The following is a 23524-nucleotide window of genomic DNA, read 5'->3' on the forward strand; positions in this document are numbered from 1 at the left end:
ACTGGGATGGATAATAATAAAAATAATGATGGTATTTGTTAAGCGCTTACTATGTGCCAAGCACTGCTCTGAGAGCTGGGGAGTACAAGGTGATCAGGTTGTCCCACGTGGGGCTCACAGTCTTAATCCCCATTTTACATATGAGGGAACTGAGGCACAGAGAAGTCAACTGACTTGCCCAAAGTCACACAGCTGACAATTGGCGGAGCCGGGATTCAGATCGGGTTGGACACAGTCCAGGTCCCTTGTGGGACTCCCAGACTTCACCCCCATTTTAGAAATGGGGGAACTGAGGCCCGGAGAAGTGAAGTGACTTGCCCAAGGACACACAGCAGATAAGTGGCAGAGATGGGATTGGAACCCATGACCTTCTGACTCCTGGCCCCTGATCTATCCACTACACCAAGCTACGTCTCTGTTTGGTGCCGAATTGTACTTTCCAAGCGCTTGGTACAGTGCCCTGCACACAGCAGGCGCTCAATAAATAAGAATGAATGACTAATAAGAAGAACAGTGAGAGGCAACTTCTACCTCGCCGCCGCCCCTTTTCTCATGTCTTTCCCCCAGCCTGGACCCCCCTTCCCCTCCACATTCCCCAGACCACCACTCTCCCAACTTTCAAAGCATTACTAAAGTCACATCTCCTCCAAGAGGCCTTCCCAGATTAAACCCTCTTTTCCCCAGCTCGCTCTCCTTCCTGCATCGCCTACACACTTGGATCTCTGACCTTCAGACATCTGATATTCGCCCCATCCCCAACCCTGCAGCGTTTGCGTACTTATCTTTAAAGCACATGGTATAAATTATTTCTACTCAAGTCTGTCTCCTCTACACTGTAAGCTCGCTGTGGAGGGGTAATGTGCCTTTATTCATTCAATCGTATTTATTGAGCGTTTACTGTGTGCAGAGCACTGTACTAAGCACTTAGGAAGTACAAGTTGGCAACATATAGAGACGTTCCCTACCCAACAGCGGGCTCACAGTCTATATTGTACTCTCCTGTTCTGTATAGAGTAAGTGCTCAATAAATACCATCGATTGGTTGACTCTGTCGTAGAATAATAATGATAATTGTGGTATTTGTTAAGTGCTTACTACATGCTAAGCCCTGTACTAAGCACAAGGGTACCCTCAAGAAAATCAGGTCAGACAATCCCTGGGCTCCCAGTTTGAGTCGGAGGTATTAAAATCCCCACTTTACAGATGAAGAAACCGAGGCTCAGAGAAGGTAAGTTATGCACCTTTCTTTACTCTCCAGAATCACAAATTCTATGAGAGTTCTTGGGGAACAGATTACAATAATGAATTACTACTAACATTTATTATGCACTTGCCTTGTACTGGGGGAGACATACATGCCTGGCTAATTTTCAACCAATGGCATTCATCGATCATGTACCATGTATACTGTAGTAAGCACTTGGGAAAGTACAATACAAAAGAGTTGGTAGACATAATCCCTACTTACAAGGAGCTTAAAGTCTACAGGGGAAGACAGACATTAAAATCAATTACAGAGAGGGAAAATAGTAGAGTATCGGGCATAGAGCCTATATAAGTATATAATAATTGTGGTATTTGTTAAATGTTTACTATCCAGCACTTAGAACAGTGTTTGACACATAGCACTTAACAAATACCTTCATTATTATTATTATTATTATGTGCTAGGTACTCTACTAAGCACTGGAGCAGATACAAGCAAATCGGGTTGGACGCAGTCCCTGTCCCACGTGGGACTCACAGTCTCATCCCCATTTGACAGTTGAGGTAACTGAAGCACAGAGAAGTGAAGTGACTTGCCCAAGGTCACACAGCAGACAAGTGGAGAAGGCAGGATTAGAACCCATTTCCCAGGCCTGTGCCCTATCCACAAGCCTATACTGCCTTCCTGCACGCCTCTCATCATCATCATCAATCGTATTTATTGAGCGCTTACTGTGTGCAGAGCACTGTACTAAGTGCTTGGGAAGTACAAGTTGGCTCCCTCCCCTTCTATGTCATTCTTTCTTTTTCTCTTTCTCTCTTTCTCTCTCTCTCTCGCTCTGCTCTATATAAAGGTATACCTATAAGGTAAAAGGTACATATACCTATATATGGTACAGAGTATCTAAGTGCTGGGGGACTAAGGTGAGTATCAAAGTGCTTATGAGGTGCCCAGTCAAGTGCTCAGGCGACGGAGAGGGAATGGTGGGGAGGGGAAATGTGGGCTTAGCAGGGAAGGCCTCATGGAGGAGATGGGATTTTATGATAATTGGGTTTCCAGAAGTAGGAAGTCAGGAGTAGTAAGTACATTACAGATTCCATCTTTAATAATAATAATAATGATGGCATTTATTAAGAGCTTACTATGTGCAAAGCACTGTTCTAAGCGCTGGGGAGGTTACAAGGTGATCAGGTTGTCCTACGGGGGTTCACAGTCTTAATCCCCATTTTACAGATGAGGTAACTGAGGCACAGAGAAGTTAAGTGACTTGCCCAAAGTCACACAGCTGACAACTGGCAGAGACGGGATTTGAACCCATGACGTCTGACTCCAAAGCCCGTGCTCTTTCCACCTTTGCCTCCCATCCTCTAACTGTGAGAGTCCTTCAAGGTTCAGTTTTGGGTCCTCTTCTATTCTCCATCTACACCCACTCCCTTGGAGAATGCATTCTCTCCCATGGCTTCAACTCCCACCTCTATGCGGACGATTCCCAAATCTCCATCTCCAGCCCTGATCTCTCTCCCTCTCTGCAGTCTCGCATTTCCTCCTGCCTTCAAGATATCTCCACTTGGATGTCCTCCCATCACCTCAAACGTAATATGGCGAAAACTGAACTTCTTATCTTCCCACCCAAACCTTGTCCTCCCAGATTTTCCCATCCCTGTAGAGAGCATCACCATCTTTCCTGCCTCACAAGCCTGTAACTTTGACATTATCCTTGACTCATCTCTCTCATTCAACCCACATATTCAATCTATCACTAAATCCTGTCAGTTTCACCTTCGCAACATCCGTATCAAACAAAAACTTCTCACCGTTGGCTTTACAGCAGTCCATCAACTTGCCCCCTCCAACTTCACCTCATTTCTCTCCTTCTACAACACAGTCTGCATACTTTGCTCCTCTGGTGCTAACCTTCTCACTGCACCTCAATGTCGCCTATCTCGCCGCCGACTCCTGGCCCACTTCCTGCCTCTGGCCCGGAATGCCCTCCCTCCTCAAATCCACCAGACAATGACTCTCTCCCACTTGAAAGCCTTGATAAAGGTGCATCTCCTCCAAGAGGCCTTCCCAGACTAAGCCCCACTTTTCCTCATCTCCCACTCCTGTCTGCATCGCCCGGACTTGCTTCCTTTGCTCTCTGCCCCCCGGACACAGCACTTACGTATATAGTGTAATTTTATTTATTTGTATTGATGTCTGTTTATTTGTACTGATGTCGGTCTACCCCCTTCTAGACTAGGAGCTCGTTGTGGGCAGCAAGTGTCACTGTTTACTGTTGTATTGTACTTTCCCAAGCGCTTAGTATAGTGCTCCGCACACTGTAAGCGTTAATAAATACTCTAGATTGTAAGCTTGTTATGGGCAGGGATTGTCTCTATTGCTGTATTGTACTTTCCCAAGCGCTTAGTACAGTGCTCTGCACACAGTAAGCGCTCAATAAATACAACTGAATGAATATGATTGATTGAATGACTAAAATCCATCCTTTCCTCTCCACACAAAAGACTACCACGTTAATTCAAGCACTTATCCTAGCCCACCTGGATCACTCTCTCAGACTCCTTGCTGACCTCCCAGCCTCCTGTCTCTCCCCACTCCATTCCATACTTCATTCTGCTGCCTGGAATATTTTTCCACAGAAGCGTTCAGCCTATGTTTCTGTGGTGAGCCCACTGTCCACCCTACTGCCTTTTCTGCCTCTCCCCCTTAATTCCCTTCTGTGTCCTCCTGACTTGCTCCCTTTGTTCATCATCCCCTCCCAGACCCACAGCACTTACATCCACATCTGTCATTTACTCCTTCCTATTAGTGTCTATCTCCCTCTCTAGACTGTAATTTCGTTGTGGGCAGGAAATGTATCTGCTTATTGTTCTGCTTGGGAAGCAGCGTAGCTCAGTGGAAAGAGCACAGGCTTTGGAGTCAGAGGTCATCTATTCAAATCCCAGCTTCTTTGTGTGACTTTGGGCAAGTCACTTAACTTCTCTGTGCCTCAGTTACCTCATCTGTAAAATGGGGATTAAAACTGTGAGCCCCCCGTGGGACAACCTGATCACCTTGTAACCTCTCTAGCGCTTAGAATAGTGCTTTGCACATAGTAAGCGCTTAATAAATGCCATTATTATTATTATTATTATTATCATACTCTCCCAAGTGCTTGGTATGCTCAATAAATATGACTGAATATAAGAATGAATGAATGAACTCTGGCCAGGCCTAAGAAAGACTCCTGAAAAGGCAATTCACCTTTGTGAGTCCATTCAACAAGAATCTAAATAAAACCAAAATTACGACACATTCAACTAGGAATGAATTTGGAATTCACTGCAAATTAAATACCTGGGGATGTTATGGTCATTCGGTTAAGAAGCAATTCAAAAGAAGAATCTCTTTATTAAATGATCTTTAGAATTGAATGTCAAAACTAAGCCCTCTTCCTTTTTTTCCACTCCCTTCTGCGTCGCCCTGACTTGCTCCCTTTATTCATCTCCCATCCCAGCCCCACACAGCACTTACGTACCTGTCCATAATTTATTCTATTCTATGTACTCATTAAGCACTTACTATGTGCCAAGCACTGTTCTAAGTTCTGGGGTAGATATAAGTTAAACAGGTTGGACACAGTCCCTGTCCCACATGGGACTCACAGTCTTAATACCGATATTACAGCTGGGGTAACTGAGGTACAGAGAAGTGAGGGGACTAACCCAAGGTCACACAGCAGACAGATGGACGAGCCAGAATTAGAACTCATATCCTTCTGACTCCCAGGCCCGTGTTCTCTGCTGCTGCTTCTTATTATTCTTATTATTTCATCACACTGAATCATGGCTATTGCCCATGGCACTGTGAAAGAACACAATTCCAGAATTGTTTTGAAAGAATCAAGTATTTGTTTTGACCCATGCAGATATAGACAAGATTGACAATACCATTACTCCTCAAATACAGTTGTCTTCCAGCTGAGAAAATTGCTCTTACCTTACACTTCACGGCATCGTATCGGATTTGAGAAAATTCCCGGAGCCCAAAGGAACCTCCGACAATGAGCACCTGAAGTATTTAGGAAAAAGAAAAAAAATTCCATTGGAATAGCTGAATCCAACTGGGGATTTCTCCACCTAATGTCTGGGAATCTGGGATATGCACCAGAAGGTTTCACAGGACATAAAAAGGCAAGGTTGGGTCTGAGTCTGATCTAAAAGGCTTGTCCATATTTTTCACTTGTGATTGCTATTTCCCCAGTAGCGTGGCCGAGTGGAAGGAGCCCATACCTGGGAGTCAGAGGACCCGAGTTCAAATTCTGGCTCTGCCAGTTGCCTGCTGTGTGACTTTTGGAATGTCACTTCATCTCAACTGTAAAATGGAGATTTGATACCTGTTCTCCATCTTATTTAGACTGTGAGCTCCATGTAGGACGGGAACTGTGCCTGACCTGATTAATTACTATCTGCCCCACTTTTTAGAACAATGCTTGACACGTAGTAAGCACTTACCAAATACCATAAAATAACCCTAAATTAATGTTCTTTGGGCCTCTAGGAGATTGCTGGGCCCTGTCCTGTCTTATCCTGTTGAGTCGTCTCTGATCCATTGCGACTCCATGGACACATCTCTCCCAGAACGTCCCATCTCCGTCTGCAATCGTTCTGGTAGTGGATCCACAGAATTTTCTTGGTCAAAATACAGAAGTGGTTGACCACTGAAATCTTCTGTGAAGTAAACTCAAGTCTCCACCTTCAACTCTCTCCCGTGTTGCTGTGGCTGCCCAAAACAGGGAAGTTATGATTTGTAGTGGATTGCCTTCCACTCGCGAGCCACTGCCCAAGCTAGGAATGGAAGGGGTAGGCCTCCTCTTGATTCTTCCTTTCGTAAGTGAGACTGGCAAAGTACCGGAAACTCTCATTCGTTCAATCGTATTTATTGAGCACTTATGGTGTGCAGAGTACTGTACTAAGCGCGTGGAAAGTACAATTCAGCAACAGAGACGATCCCTACCCAACAATGGGCTCACAGTCTAGAAGGGGGGAGACAGACAACAAATCAAGTAGACAGGCATTAATAGCATCAATATAAGTAGAATTAGACACATACACATCATTAATAAAATATATAGAATAATAAATATGCACATATATACACAAGTGCTGTGGAGCGGGGAGGGGGGTAGAACAGAGGGAGGGAGTCGGGGCGATGGGGAAGGGAGCAAGAGCAAAGGAAAAGGGGGGCTAGGTCTGGGAAGGCCTCCTGGAGGAGGTGAGCCTTCAGTAGGGCTTTGAAGGGGGGAAGTGTGCTAGTTTGGCAGATGTGAGGAGAGAGGGCATTCCAGGCCAGAGGTAGGACGTGGGCCGGGGGTCGACGGCGGGACAGGCGAGAACGAGGCCCAGTAAGGAGGGTAGCAGCAGAGGAGCGGAGCGTGTGGGCTGAGCTGTAGAAGGAGAGAAGGCAGGTGAGGTAGGAGGGGGCGAAGTGTTGGAGAGCTTTGAAGCCAACAGTGAAGAGGTTTTGCTTGATACAAAGGTTGATAGGCAACCACTGGAGATTTTTGAGGAGGGGTGACACACCCTGAGCATTTCTGTAGAAAGATAATCCAGGTAACAGAGTGAAGTATGGACTGAAGTGGGGAGAGACAGAAGGTTGGGAGGTCAGAAAGGAGGCTGATGCAGTAATCCAATTGGGATAGGATGAATGACTGTACTAACAAAGTAGCGGTTTGGATGGAGAGGGAAGGGCAGATCTTGGCGATGTTGTGAAGATGAGACAGGCAGGTTTGGGTGGTGGATTGGATGTGTGGGGTGAATGAGAGAGCGGAGTCAAGGATGACACCAAGGTCGCGGGCTTGTGAGATCGGAAGGATGGTTGTGCCATCCGCAGTGACAGGAAACTCAGGGAGAGGACAGGGTTTAGGAGGGAAGATAAGGAACTCAGTCTTGGACAAGTTGAGTTTGAGGTGTCAGGAGGAATCCAGGTGGAGATGTCCTGAAGGCAGGAGACGTGAGCCTGGAGGGAGGGAAAGAGAACAGGGGAAGAGATGTAGATTTGGGTATCATCGGCATAGAGATGAAAGTTGAAGCCACGGGAGCGAATAAGTTCACCAAGGGAGTGAGTGTAGATGGAGAACAGAAGGGGACCAAGAACTGATCCTTGATCACTATATTTAGGGGATGGGAGGGGGAGGAGGAGCCCGGGAAGAAGCCTGAAAATGAACAGCCGGAGAGATAAAAGGAGAACCGGGAAAGGACGGAGTCCGTGAAGCCAAGGTTGGATAACGTGTCAAGGAGAAGGGGATGGTAAACAGTGTTGAAGGCAGCCAGAAGGTCGAAGAGGATTAGGATGGAGTAGGAGCCATTGCATTTGGCAAGAAGGAGATCATGGGTGTCCTTTGAGAGGGCGGTTTCGGTGGAGTGGAGGGGGCGGAAGCCAGATTGGAGGGGGTCCAGGAGAGAGTTGGAGGAGAGGAATTCGAGGCAGCGAATGTACACGACTCACTCCAGGAGTTTGGAGATAAAGGGTAGGAGGGAGATGGGGCAATAACTGCAGGTGGCTATGGGGTCAAGGGAGGGTTTTTTTAGGATGGGGGAGATGTGGGCACGTTTGAAGGCAGAGGGGAACAAGCCATTGGACAGTGCAATCCTGGGGGGGGGGGGGGCTTTACTTGGTGTTACATCATTTTATAACTCGCTACCAGAAAACCCAGGTTCAGGCTGGGTTATATTTTTCCATCTCTCAGTCTCTCTGCTATGTTTTCTTTTGTAACCAAAAACTTCTCTTCCCTTTCTGCATGTTCTCACAGGCCCAACAAATTCACCTGCGGAGTTCATTCAATCAATCCTATTTATTAATAATAATAATAATAATGGCATTTACTAAGCAGTTACTATGTACAAAGCACTGTTCTAAGCACTGGGGAGGTTACAAGGTGATCAGGTTGTCCCACAGGGGGCTCACAGTCTTCATCCCCATTTTACAGATGAGGTAACTGAGGCCCAGAGAAGTGAACTGACTTGCCCAAAGTCACACAGCTAAGTGGTTGACGCTTACTGTGTGCAGACCACTGTACTAAGCACTTGGAAAGTTCACTGTGGCAGTAAAGAGAGACAATCCCTGCCCACAGCTGGTTTACAGTCTATACTTAGAACGTTTGCTTACACACAGAAGGAATCTGGGAGAAAGGGATTCTGGGAAGAAAGTGGGAGAAAAGGAGTGAAGAACACAAGGAATAGTCAGCCCGCCTAAGTCATCCAAACCAGCCTCTGTTTCCAAACATAACCCCAAAGTGGAAAGGTGAATTATTAAGGTTATCATGGGCCTGTGAGTCAGAGCACCTAGGTTCTAATCTCGGCTAAGCCACTTGCCTGCTGTGTGACCTTGGACAAGTCACTTCACTTGGCCTCAGTTCCCTCAACTGTAAAACGGGGATTTATGACTGTGAGCCCAACGTGGGACAGGGCTGCGTCTGACCGGTTTAGCTTGTGTCTACCCCAGAGCTTGGTCCCTGGCGCATAATAGTAATAATCACAGTACTTGTTAAGGGCTTACTATGTGCCAAGCACTGTTCTAAGCACTGAGGTAGATACAAATTGGTCAGGTTAGACACAGTCCCTGTTCCACGTGGGGCTCACATTCTTAATCCCCATTTTCCAGATTAGTTAACTGAGGCCCAGAAAAGCAAAGTGACTTCCCCAAGGTGACCCAGCAGACGTGGCGGAGCCGGGATTAGAACCCACGACCTTCTGACTGATTCCCAGGCCTGTGCTCTATCTACTAAGCCAAGAGCATTTGTTAAGCGCATGGTAAGCGCTTAACAAATACCATTAGATACCACTGTCATAGTTAGGGATTCTTCTTAACAAATACACACGGGTGATTGAGAAAAATGAACTCAATCTTTCTTGAGCCTTCTAACTTCACATCCGCTCAGCGGGGATAACCAGGGAGAGAGAAAAGGTGGGAGTCAGAAAGAGAGAAGGCACCCGGAAAGAGGGAAGCACAAGGGAATTTGGGAGAAAGAAGGAATTTAAGCAGAGAACCAAAGACACTGCCACTTCCCCTTTCAGGAATCAGAGAGCTGTCCAACTTTTTTAAGGCTTTTGGTCCTCTTTGGCTTTTTTAAATGGTGCTTAAGTGCTTACTATGTGCTAGACACCATTCTAAGCGCTGGAGCAGATATAAGATAACAAATCAGACGCAATCCTTGTCCCACATGGGGCTCACAGGTTAAGTAGGACAGAGAACAAGTGGCATGGCCTTGTGGATAGAACACTGAGAGTCTGAAGGACCTGGGTTCTGATCCTGGCTCCCTGGATTCTCTGGAGGGCTTTAAAGGAGTGTGACCTAATGGAAAGAGCACAGGCCTAGGAGTCAAAAGACCTGGGTTCCAATCCCAGCTCTGCCACTGGGTGACCTTGGGTAAGTCACTTTCTTTAGGCATGAGAGGTTTTTATGAGGAAGAAGTCAAACAGTGCAATGAAAGGGAAAACTTCCTGATTCTAATGGGGATAAAATACTGGGGCGGTGCAAGGAAGGACGTCTGGGAATCTCTAGCCTTCCAGTCTATCTCAGAGCACCAGCCTGTAGGATTTGAACACTTGCCCTCCGTGATGACAGGAGGCTGGAACAGGGCCAAGCATCCTTCCAAGGGTTTTTCTAGTCTCCAGGTTCTAGTCCTAGTCAAGGGATCCACAGAGGCCTCCATCTCTGTGCCCACACTTCAATTTTTGAGCCTGACATCATTCGCATGAACTTATCAGATGGGATGGAGTATATTTTGGCCACTTTTCCGAGTCAAGCTCTTGATTGTGATTGGAATCAAAAGGCAGGAAGTCATGAAGCAGTGTGGCTCAGTGGAAAGAGCACGGGCTTTGGAGTCAGAGGTCATGAGTTCAAACCCCGGCTCTGCCAATTGTCAGCTGTGTGACTTTGGGCAAGTCACTTAAGTCACTTAACTTCTCTGTGCCTCAGTTCCCTCATCTGTAAAATGGGGATTAAGACTGTGAGCCCCCTGTGGGACAACCTGATCACCTTGTAACCTCCCCAGCGCTTAGAACAGTGCTTTGCACATAGTAAGCGCTTAATAAATGCCATCAGTATTATTACTATTATGCCTTGGCCCACGAGCAGAGATTGCTAAAGGGGGCATTTATTATTATTATCATCATCATTCTTATATTTGTTAAGTGCTTTATTATTATTACTATTATCATTGTATTTAAGTGCTTACTATGAATCAGAGCACAATATTATTATTACTATTATGTAATTTGTTAAGTGTTTATTACAAATCAGGGCACTTTTTTATTTTTATGATCATTATTATTATTATTCTATTTATTAAGTGCTTACTATAAATCAGAGCACATTATTAGTAGTAGTAGTATATAATTTGTTAAGTGCTTATTACAAATCAGGGTACTTTATTATTGTTGTTATTATTATTATTATGGCATTTGTTAAATGCTTTCTACAAATCAGGGCACTTTTTAATTTTTATTATCATGATTGTACTTAAGTGCTTACTATGAATCAGAGCACATTATTATTAGTAGTAGTATGGAATTTGTTAAGTGCTTATTACAAATCAGGGCACTTCATCATTATTGTTGTTATTATCATTATGGCATTTGTTAAGTGCTTTCTATGAATCAGGGCACTTTTTTATTATTATTATTATTATTGTTTTTCTTATTTGTGTTAAGTGCTTATTCTGAGTCATGCACTGTCCTAAGCACTGGGGTAGATACAAGTAATCCCTGTCCCACATGGGGCTCACAGTCTAAATAAGAGGAAGAACAGGCACTGAATCCCCATTTTAGAGATGAGGAAACTGAGGCCCAGAAAAGTGAAGTGACTTGCCCAAGGTCACACAACAGGCAACTGGCAGAGCTGGGACTAGAACCCAGGTCCTGTGATTCCCAGGCCTATGCTCGATCCACTAGGCCACCACGCTGCTTGTGAACTACCAACCACAAGTGAAAAACATTAACAAGACTTTTCAATCAGGCTGATCCAACCTTCCCTTTTCAAGTCCTGTGAATCCTCCTGCTGCACGTCACGGACCCAGATTCTCAGGCGTTAGGTGGAGAAATGAAGCCCGGAGAAATGAAGTGACTCGCCCAAGGTCACCGGCAGACGAGTGGCGGAGCCGGGGTTAGAACCCAGGTCCTTCTGACTGCCTCCCAGGCCCGGGCTCTACCCACTGGGCCACGTTTGAGACTATTTAATAATGTGGTATTTAAGTACTTAGCATGTACCAGACACTGTACTAGACACTGGGGGTGAGCCCGTTGTTGGGTAGGGACCGTCTCTGTTGCCGATTTGTACTTCCCAAGCACTTAGTACAGTGCTCTGCACACAGTAAATGCTCAATAAATATAACTGAACGAATGAATATAAGCAAATTGGGTTGGACACAGTCCCTGTCCCACATGGGGCTCACAGTCTCAATCCCCATTTTACAGAGGAGGGAACTAAGGCCCAGAGAAGTGAAGTGACTTGGCCAAGGTCACCCAGCAGACAAGTGGTGGGGGCGGGATTAGAACCTACGACCTTTTGACTCCCAGGCCCAGGCTCTGGCCACAACGCCGTGCTGCTTCCCATCATTATTATTAGAGCCCCATGAGGGCCGTGAACTGGGTCCAACCTTGAATCTCTTCCGGCGCTTAGTACAGCACTTGGCCCATAGTAAGCGCTTAACGCATAGGAAAAGCAATCGGAGGGACTGATAATGATAATAATAATAATAATGGCATTTGTTAAGTGCTTACTATGTGTGAAGCCCTGTTCTAAGCACTGGGGGAATACAAGGTGATCAGGTTGTCCCCGGTGGGGCCCACAGTCTTCATCCCCACAGCACCTGAATATATGTATATATGTTTTTACATATTTATTACTCTATTTATTTATACATATTTATTCTACTTATTTTATTTTGTTAATATGTTTTGTTCTCTGTCTCCCCGTTCTAGATTGTGAGCCTGGTGTTGGGTAGGGATCGTCTCTATATGTTGCCAACTTGTACTTCCCAAGCGCTTAGTCCAGTGCTCTGCACACAGTAAGTGCTCAATACAATTGAATGAATGAATCCCCATTTTACAGATGAGGGAACTGAGGCCCAGAGAAGGGACTTGCCCAAAGTCACACGGCTGACAAGAGGTGGAGGCAGGATTCGAACCCATGACCTTCTGACGCCCAAGCCGGGGCTCTTGCCACGGAGCCACGCTGCTCCTGATTGGGTGATTGGGTCCGGGGCGAGACCCCGCCCGCTCCGCTCTGGGCCGCGCCCCCAAGCGTTGGCCACGCCCCTTTCGCTCTAGCCCCGCCCACTCCGCTCTGGGGCGCCCCCTAGGCGTCGCCCCCGCCCCCTTCCGGTCTAGCCCCGCCTCATCAGAGCTGGCCCCGCCCACTCCGCTCTGGGCCCCCGCCTCCTAGGCTCTGGCCCCGCCCCTTCCGCTCTACTCATTCATTCGTTCAATCGTATTTATTGAGCGCTTACAGTTGGCAACATATAGAGACGGTCCCTACCCAACAGTGGGCTCACAGTCTAGAGGGGGGAGACAGAGAACAAAACATACTAACAAAATAAAATGAATAGAATAAATATGTACAAATAAAATAGAGTAATAAATACGTACAAATATATACATCTATACAGGTGCTGTGGGGAGGGGAAGGAAGTAAGAGGGAGAGGAAGGAGGGGACTCAGTCTGGGAAGGCCTCCTGGAGGAGGTGAGCTCTCAGCAGGGCATCGAAGGGAGGAAGAGGGCTAGCTTGGCGGATGCGCGGAGGGAAGGCATTCCAGGCCAGGGGTCGACGGCGGGACAGGCGAGAACCAGGCCAAGTGAGGAGGTGAGCGGCTGAGGGACGGAGGGCGCGGGCTGGGCTGGAGAAAGACAGAAGGGAGGTGAGGTGATGGACAGCGTTGAAGCCGAGGGTGAGGCTCTAGCCCGGCCTCCTCAGTCCTGGCCCCTCCCCCTTCGGCGCGGGTTCCACCCACTCCCCTACGGCCCCGCCCAAACCCAGGCCGAGTCCCGGCGTCCTCCCGTCCGTCCGTCCGTCCCCGTCACTGACCATCATGGGCAGCCCGTACCGCAGCGTCTTGTTCCTGCGCAGCGCCCGCAGCACGGCGGCCGGCGGCACCATATTCCCCACCCGCTCCGATCCGGGCCCAGCCCGGCGGCCCTCGGCGGGCGCAACTTCCGGGAGCGTCGGTCCCTCCCGGAAACCGCCCCCCCGGGAACCTGAGGCCGCCGCACGCACGTTCCGAGGGGGCGGGGCCGGGCCGCGCCGCGCCGCGCCGCCGAGCGCAGCTGTCAATCAGGGGCCTCACAGCCGGGTCGGCTCCACACCGGCAACCACTGGGAACAATAAAATAATGGTATCTGTTAATTGCTTACTCTGTGCCAAGCATTGTACTCAGTGCTGGGGGAGATACAAGGTGATCTGCTTGTCCCCCCCGTGGGGCTCACAGTCTTCATCCCCTTTGACAGAGGAGATCACTGAGCCACGGAGAACCCAAGTGACTCGCCCGTGGTCACCCAGCTGACCAGTGGCAGGGCCGGGATTAGAACCCACCACATCTGACTCCCAAGCCCGGGCTCCTTCCATAGCCCCCTCCTTCCTCTCCCCCTCCCCATCCCCCCAACCTACCTCTTTCCCCTCCCCACAGCACCTGTATATATGTTTGTACAGATTTATTACTCTATTACTTGTACATATGTACTATTCTATTTATTTTATTTTGTTAATATATTTTGTTTTGTTGTCTGTCTCCCCCTTCTAGACTGCGAGCCCGTTGTTGGGTAGGGACCGTCTCTATATGTTGCCAACTTGTACTTCCCAAGCGCTTAGTACAGTGCTCAGCACACAGTAAACGCTCAGTAAATACGATTGAATGAAGCCATGCTGGTCCAGTAATAATTGGGGTATTTGAGGTGTGAAATGACTCACCCAAGGTCACATAGCAGACTAGTGGCAGAGCTGGGATTGAAACCCGGATCCTCTGACTCCCAGGCCCTTGCTCTATCCCCTAGACCAGGCTGCTTCTCATCAAAACTCCTCACCATTGACTTTAAAGCTCTCTATCCCCTCGCCCCCTCCTACCTCACCTCCCTTCTCTCCTTCTACAGCCCAGCCCGCACCCTCCGCGCTCCTCTGCCGCTAATCTCCTCGCCGTTAGGCCTCGTTCTCGCCTGTCCCGCCATCGACCCCCGGCCCACATCCTCCCCCTGGCCTGGAATGCCCTCCCTCTGCACATCCGCCAAGCTAGCTCTCTTCCCCCCTTCGAAGCCCTGCTGAAAGCTCACCTCCTCCAGGAGGCCTTCCCAGACTGAGCCCCCTTTTTCCTCTCCTCCTCTCCATCCCCCCGACCTACCTCCTTCCCCTCCCCACAGCACTTGTATATATTTGTACAGATTTATCACTCTATTTATTTTACTTGTACATATCTACTATTCTATTTATTTTGTTAATTCATTCATTCATTCAATCGTATTTATTGAGCGCTTACTGTGTGCAGAGCACTGTACTAAGCGCTTGGGAAGTACAAGTTGGCAACATATAGAGATGGTCCCTACCCAACAGTGGGCTCACAGTCTAGAAGGGGGAGACAGAGAACAAAACAAAACATATTAACAAAATAAAATAAATAGAAGAAATATGTACAAGTAAAATAGAGTAATAAATAAATAGAGTAATGATGTGCATATAGCTTTAATTCTATTTGTTCTGATGATTTTGACATCTGTCCACATGTTTTGTTTTGTTGTCTGTCTCCCCCTTCTAAACTGTGAGCCCGTTGTTGGGTAGGGACCATCTCTATATGTTTCCGACTTGTACTTCCCAAGCATTTAATACAGTGCTCTGCACAAAGTAAGCGCTCAATAAATACGATTGAATGAATGAATGAATGAATTAGATGTCTACCTGTGGTGTTTCCTATGGCCACAAGAGGGAGCCCTAGTTCCTACCAATAATAATAATAATAATAGCAATTGTTAAGCGCTTACTATGTGCGAGGCACTGTTCATCATCATCAATCGTATTTATTGAGCTCTTACTGTGTGCAGAGCACTGTACTAAGCGCTTGGGAAGTACAAGTTGGCAACATATAGAAACAGTCCCTACCCAACAGTGGGCTCACTGTTCTAAGCGCCTGGGGGATACAAGGTGATTAGGTTGTCCCACGTAGGGCTCACCGTCTTAATCCCCATTTTACAAAAGAAGTAACTGAGGCACCAGAGAAGTTAAGTGACTTGCCCAAAGTCTCACAGCGGCAGAGTCGGAAATAGAATCCATGACCTCTGACTCCCAAGCTCGTGCTCTTTCCACTGAGCCGTGCTGCTTCTCTAATGCTGCAATGGACCATTAATGGACCAATCCAGTGGTCCCAGATTTGCTCCTGGCTTTGGCCTGGACTCTGCAAAATTCCCGGGAGGGAGGAAGAAAAAGAGGGAACAGAGGCAGCGACCATGACCCAAATGGGAAACTTTGAAATTCCCATAAAACGGCAGAGGTCATCTTTCCTGTTGGGAAACAGCCTGACTCAGTGGGAAGAGCTTAGTGCTGGGAGTTGAGACCTAATGGCAGTAATAATTGGGGTATTTGTTAAGCGTTTGCTAAGTGCTGGGCACTGTACTAGGCACTGGGGTAAATACAAAGGGTAGGACACATCCAGCCCCACATAGGGCTCCCCATCTCAATCCCCATTTTAGAGATGAGGTGACTGAGGCCCTGGAAAGTGAAGTGACTTGTCCAAGGTCACACCGCAGATAAGTGGCAGAGCTGCGATTAGAAACCAGGTCCTTCTGACTCCTAGTCTCGTACTCTGTTAGGCCACACTGCTTCTAGGGTATAAGCCCGGTTCCACCACTCGGCTGCTGTGTGACCTTGGGCAAGTCACTTCTCTTCACTTCTCCAAGCATCAGTTTCCTCAGCTGTGAAGGAGATTGAGTTCTGTGTGAAATGATCACTTGAAAAAAATGCCCTGGTTATTTACCCTGCTAACCCATAAACATGGTGTTTCAGAATCTCCCCCAGGTTGTCCCTCTGCCCACAAAATGAGAAAAGAAATAGAAGTAGCTAATCTGTTTTCCCATTGCTTCTCCCCTTTCAAAATCTCCATACTCACTGGGTGTTGTCCCAAACTCATAATTGACTGGTGGTAATAGCCGCACTTGGCCCAATGCACTTTACTAGACCCTCGGGAAGTACAAAACAAAGAAATGACATGGTCAGTCAATGGCACTTATTGAGCACTTACTGTGTGCAGAACACTATAATAAGGCACTTGGGAGAGTACACGACAACAGTGTTCTCTACCCACCAGGTGCTTACACTCTAATGGGAAAGTATTTACAAATAGAGCAGTCAGGATAAATACGTACATAGATACCTGAGGGGGATGAACAAGAATGTGCCTCTAGGCTAGGAAATGATAAAGTCATGAGAAGCAGCATAGTGCAGTGGATAGAGCCCGGGCCTGGGAGTTAGAAGGTCATGGGTTCTAATTTCGGCTCGGCCACTTGTCTGCTGTGTGGCCTTGGGCAGGTCACTTCATATCTCTGGGCCTCAGTGACCTCGTCTGTAAAATGAGGATTGAGACTGTGAGCCCCCCATGGGACAGGGACTGTGTCCAATATGATTTGCTTGGATCCACCCCAGCTCTTAGTGCAGTGCCTGGCACGCAGTTAGGCGCTTTACAAATACCATCATTATTATTACCCACCGTTTGATGTCAATCCTACTGAGAGCTCACCTCTTCCAGGAGGCCTTCCCAGACTGAGCCCCATCCCCATCCCCACCGCCTTACCTCTTTCCCCTCCCCACAGCACCTGTATATATGTTTGTACATATTTATTACTCTATTTATTTATGTATTTTACTTGTACATATTTATTCTATTTATTTTATTTTGTTAATATGTTTTGTTTTGTTGTCTATCTCCCCCTTCTAGACTGTGAGCCCGCTGTTGCCAACTTGTACTTCCCAAGCACTTAGTACAGTGCTCTGCACACAGTAAGCGCTCAATAAATACGACTGAATGAATGAATGAATAAAGTCACTTTTAGTAGGATTCAAATGGTTGAATAGATTGGTTAAAAATGAAGCAATCAATCAATCAATCAATCAATCAATAGTATTTATTGAGCGCTTACTGTGTGCAAAGCACTGTACTAAGCGCTTGGGAAGTACAAGTTGGCAACACATAGAGACAGTCCCTACCCAACAGTGGGCTCACAGTCTAGAAGGGGGAGACAGAGAACAAAACCAAACGTATTAACAAAATAAAATAAATAGAACAGATATTTACAAGTAAGATAAATAAATAGAGTAATAAATATGTACAAACATATATACATATATACAGGTACTGTGGGGAAGGGAAGGAGGTAAGGCGGGGGGGAAGCGCTCAATCAATCTGATTGATTGATTGACTGATGGCCCCTCCCTCCCTCCCCTCCCCCGGCGATGCCCCGGAAGTGTGAACTAGGGACTCCTTGTAGGCAGGGAAGGTGTCTACCAACTCTATGTGTATTGTACTCTTCCAAGCACTTAGTACAGTGCTTGGCACACAGTAAGTGCTCAATAAATACCACTGATCGATTGATCGATTTATCTGTGGGGAAAAGGGCTTTAAACCCCTGCCATTGTTCCCTCACCCACAGTTCACCTATGATTCTACTCCCTAAACATAAGTGACTCTATGAAGGGAGTCTGACCATTGAGAGCACAGTTAGGTTGATTAACATTGCTCATAATTACTTATGTGACCTTTCACCTTCCTCCCTAGCTCTGTTTATTTCAGTACTTGGCACACGTAAGCCAAATGCCATTATTATTATTGCCCTCGCTTAAATTCAGATACAAGAGGCTTGGTTTTGCTGCTCTAAGCCGTACATAGTATCACTGTTTCTCCTGGAAAATTATTTTCATTCGTTACTAACATCTACAATGTGTACAGTGCTGTACCGAGCACTCGGAAAAATAAAAGAAGATTTAGTACATTTAGTCCCTGCCCACAAGGAGGTCAGAATCTAGGGGGGAAAACAAAAAATGGTGCAATAGCATTGAAGATATGCACATAGGTACACATCATGATGCCTGTCTCCCCTTTCCCTTCCTCCCCCCACCCCTAGTCTGTAACTGAAAAAGCCAACCGTCTAAATATCCTGCTTCATCCCAACTTTACTCCTCCTCTAAGGGAATGGGCGTTGGTACCTAGTTTGGGGAATAGGGAGGAAAATAGGCATTTCTGGGTGATCCCTCTCAGAGAGAATGTTAATCTGAATGGGTGCCAATCACTTGTGTGGTGGTTTCATCTAGGGTAGAGCCAATCACAAGGGAGGTTTAGGCCAAATGAGGAGGACCAGCTAGATGGGAAAGAAGTCCCGTGGCCAGACCCAGCTCCTCTACTTCTCTGCTGTGTGACCTTGGGAAGTCACTTAACTTCTCTGTGCCTCAGCTTCCTCATCTGTAAAATGCGGATTAAGATTACAAGCCCCGTGTGGGACAGGGACTGGGTCCAACCCGGTTATCTTCTATCTACCCCAGCACTTAGTACAGTGCCTGGAATATAGTAAATGCTTAACAGATGCTGTTGTTGTTATTAGTATTATTATTATTCAGGTGGTTAGGGGAGATGTGCTCTGGGGCATCCAGATGGAGAGTCTATTGGGGCAGGGCAGTCTGCTGCCATCTGCTGCCCTGGGGGTCAGGTGGTTTGGGGAGTGATGGGACTACTCTTGACTGTAAGGTCGTTGTGGGCAGGGAATGTGCCTTGTTATATTGTTGTGTCGTACTCTTCCAAGTGCTTAGTACAGTGCCCTACACTCATTAAGTGTTCAGTAAATACAATTGATTCTCCATCTGGGTAAACCAAGGGACAGACCCAGCGATCAGCCCTTTTTAACCCGGCACTAGTTAATTGGACCCCAGGTGATTCTCCTGCTATTGTTTTGTACCCAGCTAGAAAGCCAACAGATGATGGCAGGGATTTGAGCACTTTGAGAGTTACCTCATGATGAGCCGCCGCCCCCCCCCCCAACACACACACATAAAAAATTACCCCACACTTACTTTGGAAAAGGGAAAAAAAAATCCCGAGTGTTTTAAAACTCTGAGAATACCACTAGGACTCTAAACCCTCCTGTAAGTGACATTCAAGCTAAATTCCAACCAGAAGACACACACTTGCTGACAGCGAATGTTACACCTACCAGTGGAGAAATTGGTCACATTGAGCTAGTAGTTCTCTGATTCATCACTGACCCAGAGCCTTGGGAGATGTGGCTGTTCCTCAACAACCCCTGCAGTGGTGGGAGGCCTTACCAGACTGAGCCCCCTCCTTTCTGTCCCCCTCCTCCCCCTCCCAATCCCCCCCACCCTACCTCCTTCCCCTCCCCACAGCACCTCTATATATGTTTGTACATATTTATTACTGTATTTTACTTGTACATATGTACTATTCTATTTATTTTATTTTGTTAATATGTTTTGTTTGGTTGTCTGTTTCCCCCTTCTAGACTGTGAGCCCACTGCTGGGTATGGACCATCTCTATATGTTGCCAACTTGTACTTCCCAAGCGCTTAGTACAGTCCTCTGCACACAGTAAGCACTCAATAAATACGACTGAATGAATGAATGAAATTACTTAGATTGTGAGCCCCATGTGGGACAGGGACTAATTGTAACCTCCCTCCCTCCCTTTCCACACCAGAGAAGCAGCATGGCTCAGTGGAAATAGCATGGGCTTTGGAGTCAGAGGTCATGGGTTTGAATCCAGGCTCTGCCACTTATCAGCTGTGTGACTTTGGGCAAGTCACTTCACTTCTCTGTGCCTCAGTTCCCTCATCTGTACAATGGGGATGAAGACTGTAAGTCCCTCGTGGGACAACCTGATCACCTTGTAACCTCCCCAGTGCTTAGAACAGTGCTTTGCACATAGTAAGTTCTCAATAAATGCCATTTAAAAAAAGGCCTTGGCACACATAATAACTGTTTTAAGAAATACCACAGTTTTTCATTATTATTTTGCACAAACCCATAAGCCACAACTGATCCCATATTGGCAGTCTCAGACCTGCTTTAGTGGAGGGGAATGCTTTATCAATCAATCAGTCAAGTGCAGAGCATTGTACTAAGTGCTTCAGAGGATTCAATAAGGTTAATTGATCATTGAGAAGCAGGTTGGCCTACTGGATAGAGAACAGGCTGGGAGTCAGAAGACCTGGGTTCTAATCCCAGCTCCACCACCTGTTTCCTGAGTGACCTTGGGCAAATCACTTAACTTCTCTGGGCCTCAGTTATCTCATCTGTAAAATGGATATTAAGACTGTGAGCCTCATAAGGGACATGAACTTAGTCCAACCTGATTAGCTTGTATCTACCCCAGGCCTGGTACGTAGTAAGTGCTTAAGAAATACAAGTGAAAAAAAAATATATGATCTCTGCTCTCAAGATGCTTACAATCTAGTGGGGAAGACCAGCAGGAAACTAAATTACAGATAGAGGGGATCAGTGATATTTATTGAGTACTTATTCTGTGTAAAGTATTCATCCAATCGTATTTATTGAGCGCTGTGTGCAAAGCACTGTCCTAAGCGCTTGGTAGAGTACAATACAAGCACTGTACTAAGTGCTTGAGAGAGCACAGGCACTTAATACAGTGCTGTGCACACAGTAAGCGCTCAATAAATACGATTAATAATAATGAAGTTGGTAAGCACAATCCCTGCTTCCAATTTTGGGAGGAGCTCGCTTTGTACCCTAACTTTGCTCCCTGCACTTTCCTGAGTTAATTTTTAAGCATTTGGAGTCCTTAGGGAGGAGCAGGGTCTAAGTAGCATGGCGTAGTGTATAGAGCCCGGGCCTGGGAGTTAGAAGGTCACGGGTTCTGGGGCTTCGCCACTTGTCTGCTGTGTGACCTTGGGCAAGTCACTTCAGTTCCCGCATCTGAAAAATGGGGATCGAGACCTTGAGCCCCGTGTGGGACAGGGACTGTGTCCAACCCGATTTGCTTGTATCCACCCCAGTGTGTAGTACAGTGCCTCGCACATAGTAAGCACTTAACCAAATACCACTACTACGATTATTATTAGTTGCTTTAATATGGAGTGTTTTCTGTATCCCTCAGGGTCAGCTGAGGTTTTTTAGTTTTGTTTTGTCTTTTTTTGTTGTTGGGTTTTTTTGGAATGATATTTGCTAAACAAGTGCTTACTCTGTGCCAGGCACTGTACTAAGCACTGGGTTAAATACAAGCTAATCAGGTTGGACCCGATCCCTGTCCCACATGGAACTCCCAGTCTCTAATCCCATTTTCCAGATGAGGGACCTGAGAGGCCCAGAGAAGTGAAGTAATTTGCCTAAGGCCACCCAGCAGACATTTGGTGAATTTTAGCACAGTGCTCTGCATACAGTAAGCACTCAATAAATATGAATGAATGAATGAATGAATCTGGATCTTCCCCCCTCCCAGCCCCACAGCACTGTCTGTCTGTCATTTATTGATTTGTATCGATGTCTATCTCCCCGCTCTAGACTGTAAGATTGTTGTGGGCAGGGAATGTGTTGGTTTGTTTTTGTGTCATACTTTTCCAACACTTAGTTCAATGTTCTGCACACAGTAAGCTCCCGATCAATACAGTTGAATGATTCGAACCCAAGACCGGCTGTGAGGTTGGAGGACGGGAGGAGCTAGCAAGTGCCCCCAGGGAGCAGAGAAGCAAGGCCAGGGAACACCTTCAGGGCTTCTCAACAGCAACTGGTCAGTTGGGAATGTTGCTATTGGCCCAGAACCATGTGGTGACCAGGATTGTGAGCCCGATGTGGGACAGGGACTGTGTCCAACCTGATTAGATTGTATCCACCCCAGCGCTTACTACAGTGCCTGGCACATAGTAGGAATTTATCATCAGCCTCTCAGTGGGCATGTCTGTGAGAATTGCCCACTTTAAAGGAGAAACAGTGTGGTCTCGTGGACAGAGCCCGGGCCTGGGAGTCAGAGGACCTGGGTTCAAATCATTCAATCAATCATATTTATTGAGCGCTTACCGTGTACAGAGCACTGTACTAAGCGCTTGGGAAGTACAAGTTGGCAACATATGAATCATTCCTTCGACTATATTTATTGAGGACTTGCTGTGTGCAGAGCACTGTACTAAGTGCTTGGAAAATACAATACAGCAATAAAGAGAGACAATCCCTGCCCACAATGAGCTCACAGTCTACAGCGGGGGAGACAGACATTGACACAAGTAAATGGGCATCAATATAAATGAATAGAATTATAGATATACACATATATACTTAAGTGCTGTGGGGCGGGGAGCGGGGGCGAGCAAAGGGAGAGAGTCGTGGTGATGTGGAGGGGAGGGGGAGCTGAGGAAAAGGGGGGCTTAGTCTGGGAAGGCCTCTTAGAGGAGGTGTGCCTTCAGTAGGACTTTGAAGGAGGGAAAAGTGATCATCTGGTGGTTCTGGGGAAGGAGGGCATTCCAGGACAGAGGTAGGATGCGGGCCAGGGGTCGGCAGCAGGACAGGCAAGACGGAGGCACAGGGAGAAGGTTAGCACTAGAGGAGTAGAGTGTGCAGGCTGGGCTGGAGAAGGAGAGAGGGGAGGTGAGGCAAGAAGGGGCAAGATAATGGAGAGCTTTGAAACCAATAGTGAGGAGTTTTTGTTTGATACAGAGGTGAATGGGCACCCACTGGAGATTTCTGAGGAGAGGGGGTGACATGCCCTGAAACGCTTCTGTAGAAAGGTATCCGAGCAGCGGAGTGAAGTATGGACTGAAGTGGGGAGAGGCAAGAGGTTGGGAGGTCAGAAAGAAGGCCGATGCAGTCATCCAGTCGGGATAGGATGAGGGATTGTACTAACGTGGTAGCGGTTTGGATGGGGAGGAAAGAGGATCTTGGAGATGTTGTGAGGATGAGACAATCTCAGCTCCGCCACTTGTCTGCTGCCTGTGACCTTCTCTGGGATTCAGTTACCTCATCTGGAAAGTGGAAGACCGGAAGACTCTGGACCCCATGTGGGACAAGGACCGTGTCCAACCTGATTATCTTGCACCTACCCCAGCGTTTAGTACAGTGCCCGGCACATAGTAAGCACTTAACAAATACCATGTCAAAAAAAGGCACTGTTTTTTACAGAGAGATTCAATTGTCCTCATCATGGTTGCATCTCCAGGCTCTTATCTATCTGGTGTCTCTATACCCAGAATATCCATCCAATTGAAGCCGTGTAGCCTATGGAAAGAGCACGGGCCTGGGAGTCAGAGGACCTGAGTTCTAGTCTCGACTGTGCCAATATGCTTGCTGTGCCTCAG

The 23524-nt window shown here is 47.0% G+C and overlaps 1 protein-coding gene across 1 annotated transcript in view; it reads right to left on the reverse strand.

The window, feature by feature from the left end:
- The window catches only part of LOC119944515 (cytochrome c oxidase assembly protein COX16 homolog, mitochondrial-like), a 54367-nt gene extending 40973 nt beyond the window's left edge, over positions 1 to 13394 (reverse strand). The window contains exons 1-2 of the mRNA XM_038765464.1: positions 13274 to 13394; positions 5189 to 5260 (exon numbers count right to left, since the gene is read on the reverse strand). Of these exons, the coding sequence (XP_038621392.1) occupies positions 5189 to 5260; positions 13274 to 13345 (144 nt within the window). The 5' untranslated portion in view covers positions 13346 to 13394. The remainder of the gene's footprint in view (positions 1 to 5188; positions 5261 to 13273) is intronic.
- Between the last annotated feature and the right edge of the window lie 10130 nt (positions 13395 to 23524).

The sequence above is a fragment of the Tachyglossus aculeatus genome, chromosome 23 (genome assembly GCF_015852505.1).
Source record: "Tachyglossus aculeatus isolate mTacAcu1 chromosome 23, mTacAcu1.pri, whole genome shotgun sequence".
NCBI classification, from domain to species: domain Eukaryota; kingdom Metazoa; phylum Chordata; class Mammalia; order Monotremata; family Tachyglossidae; genus Tachyglossus; species Tachyglossus aculeatus.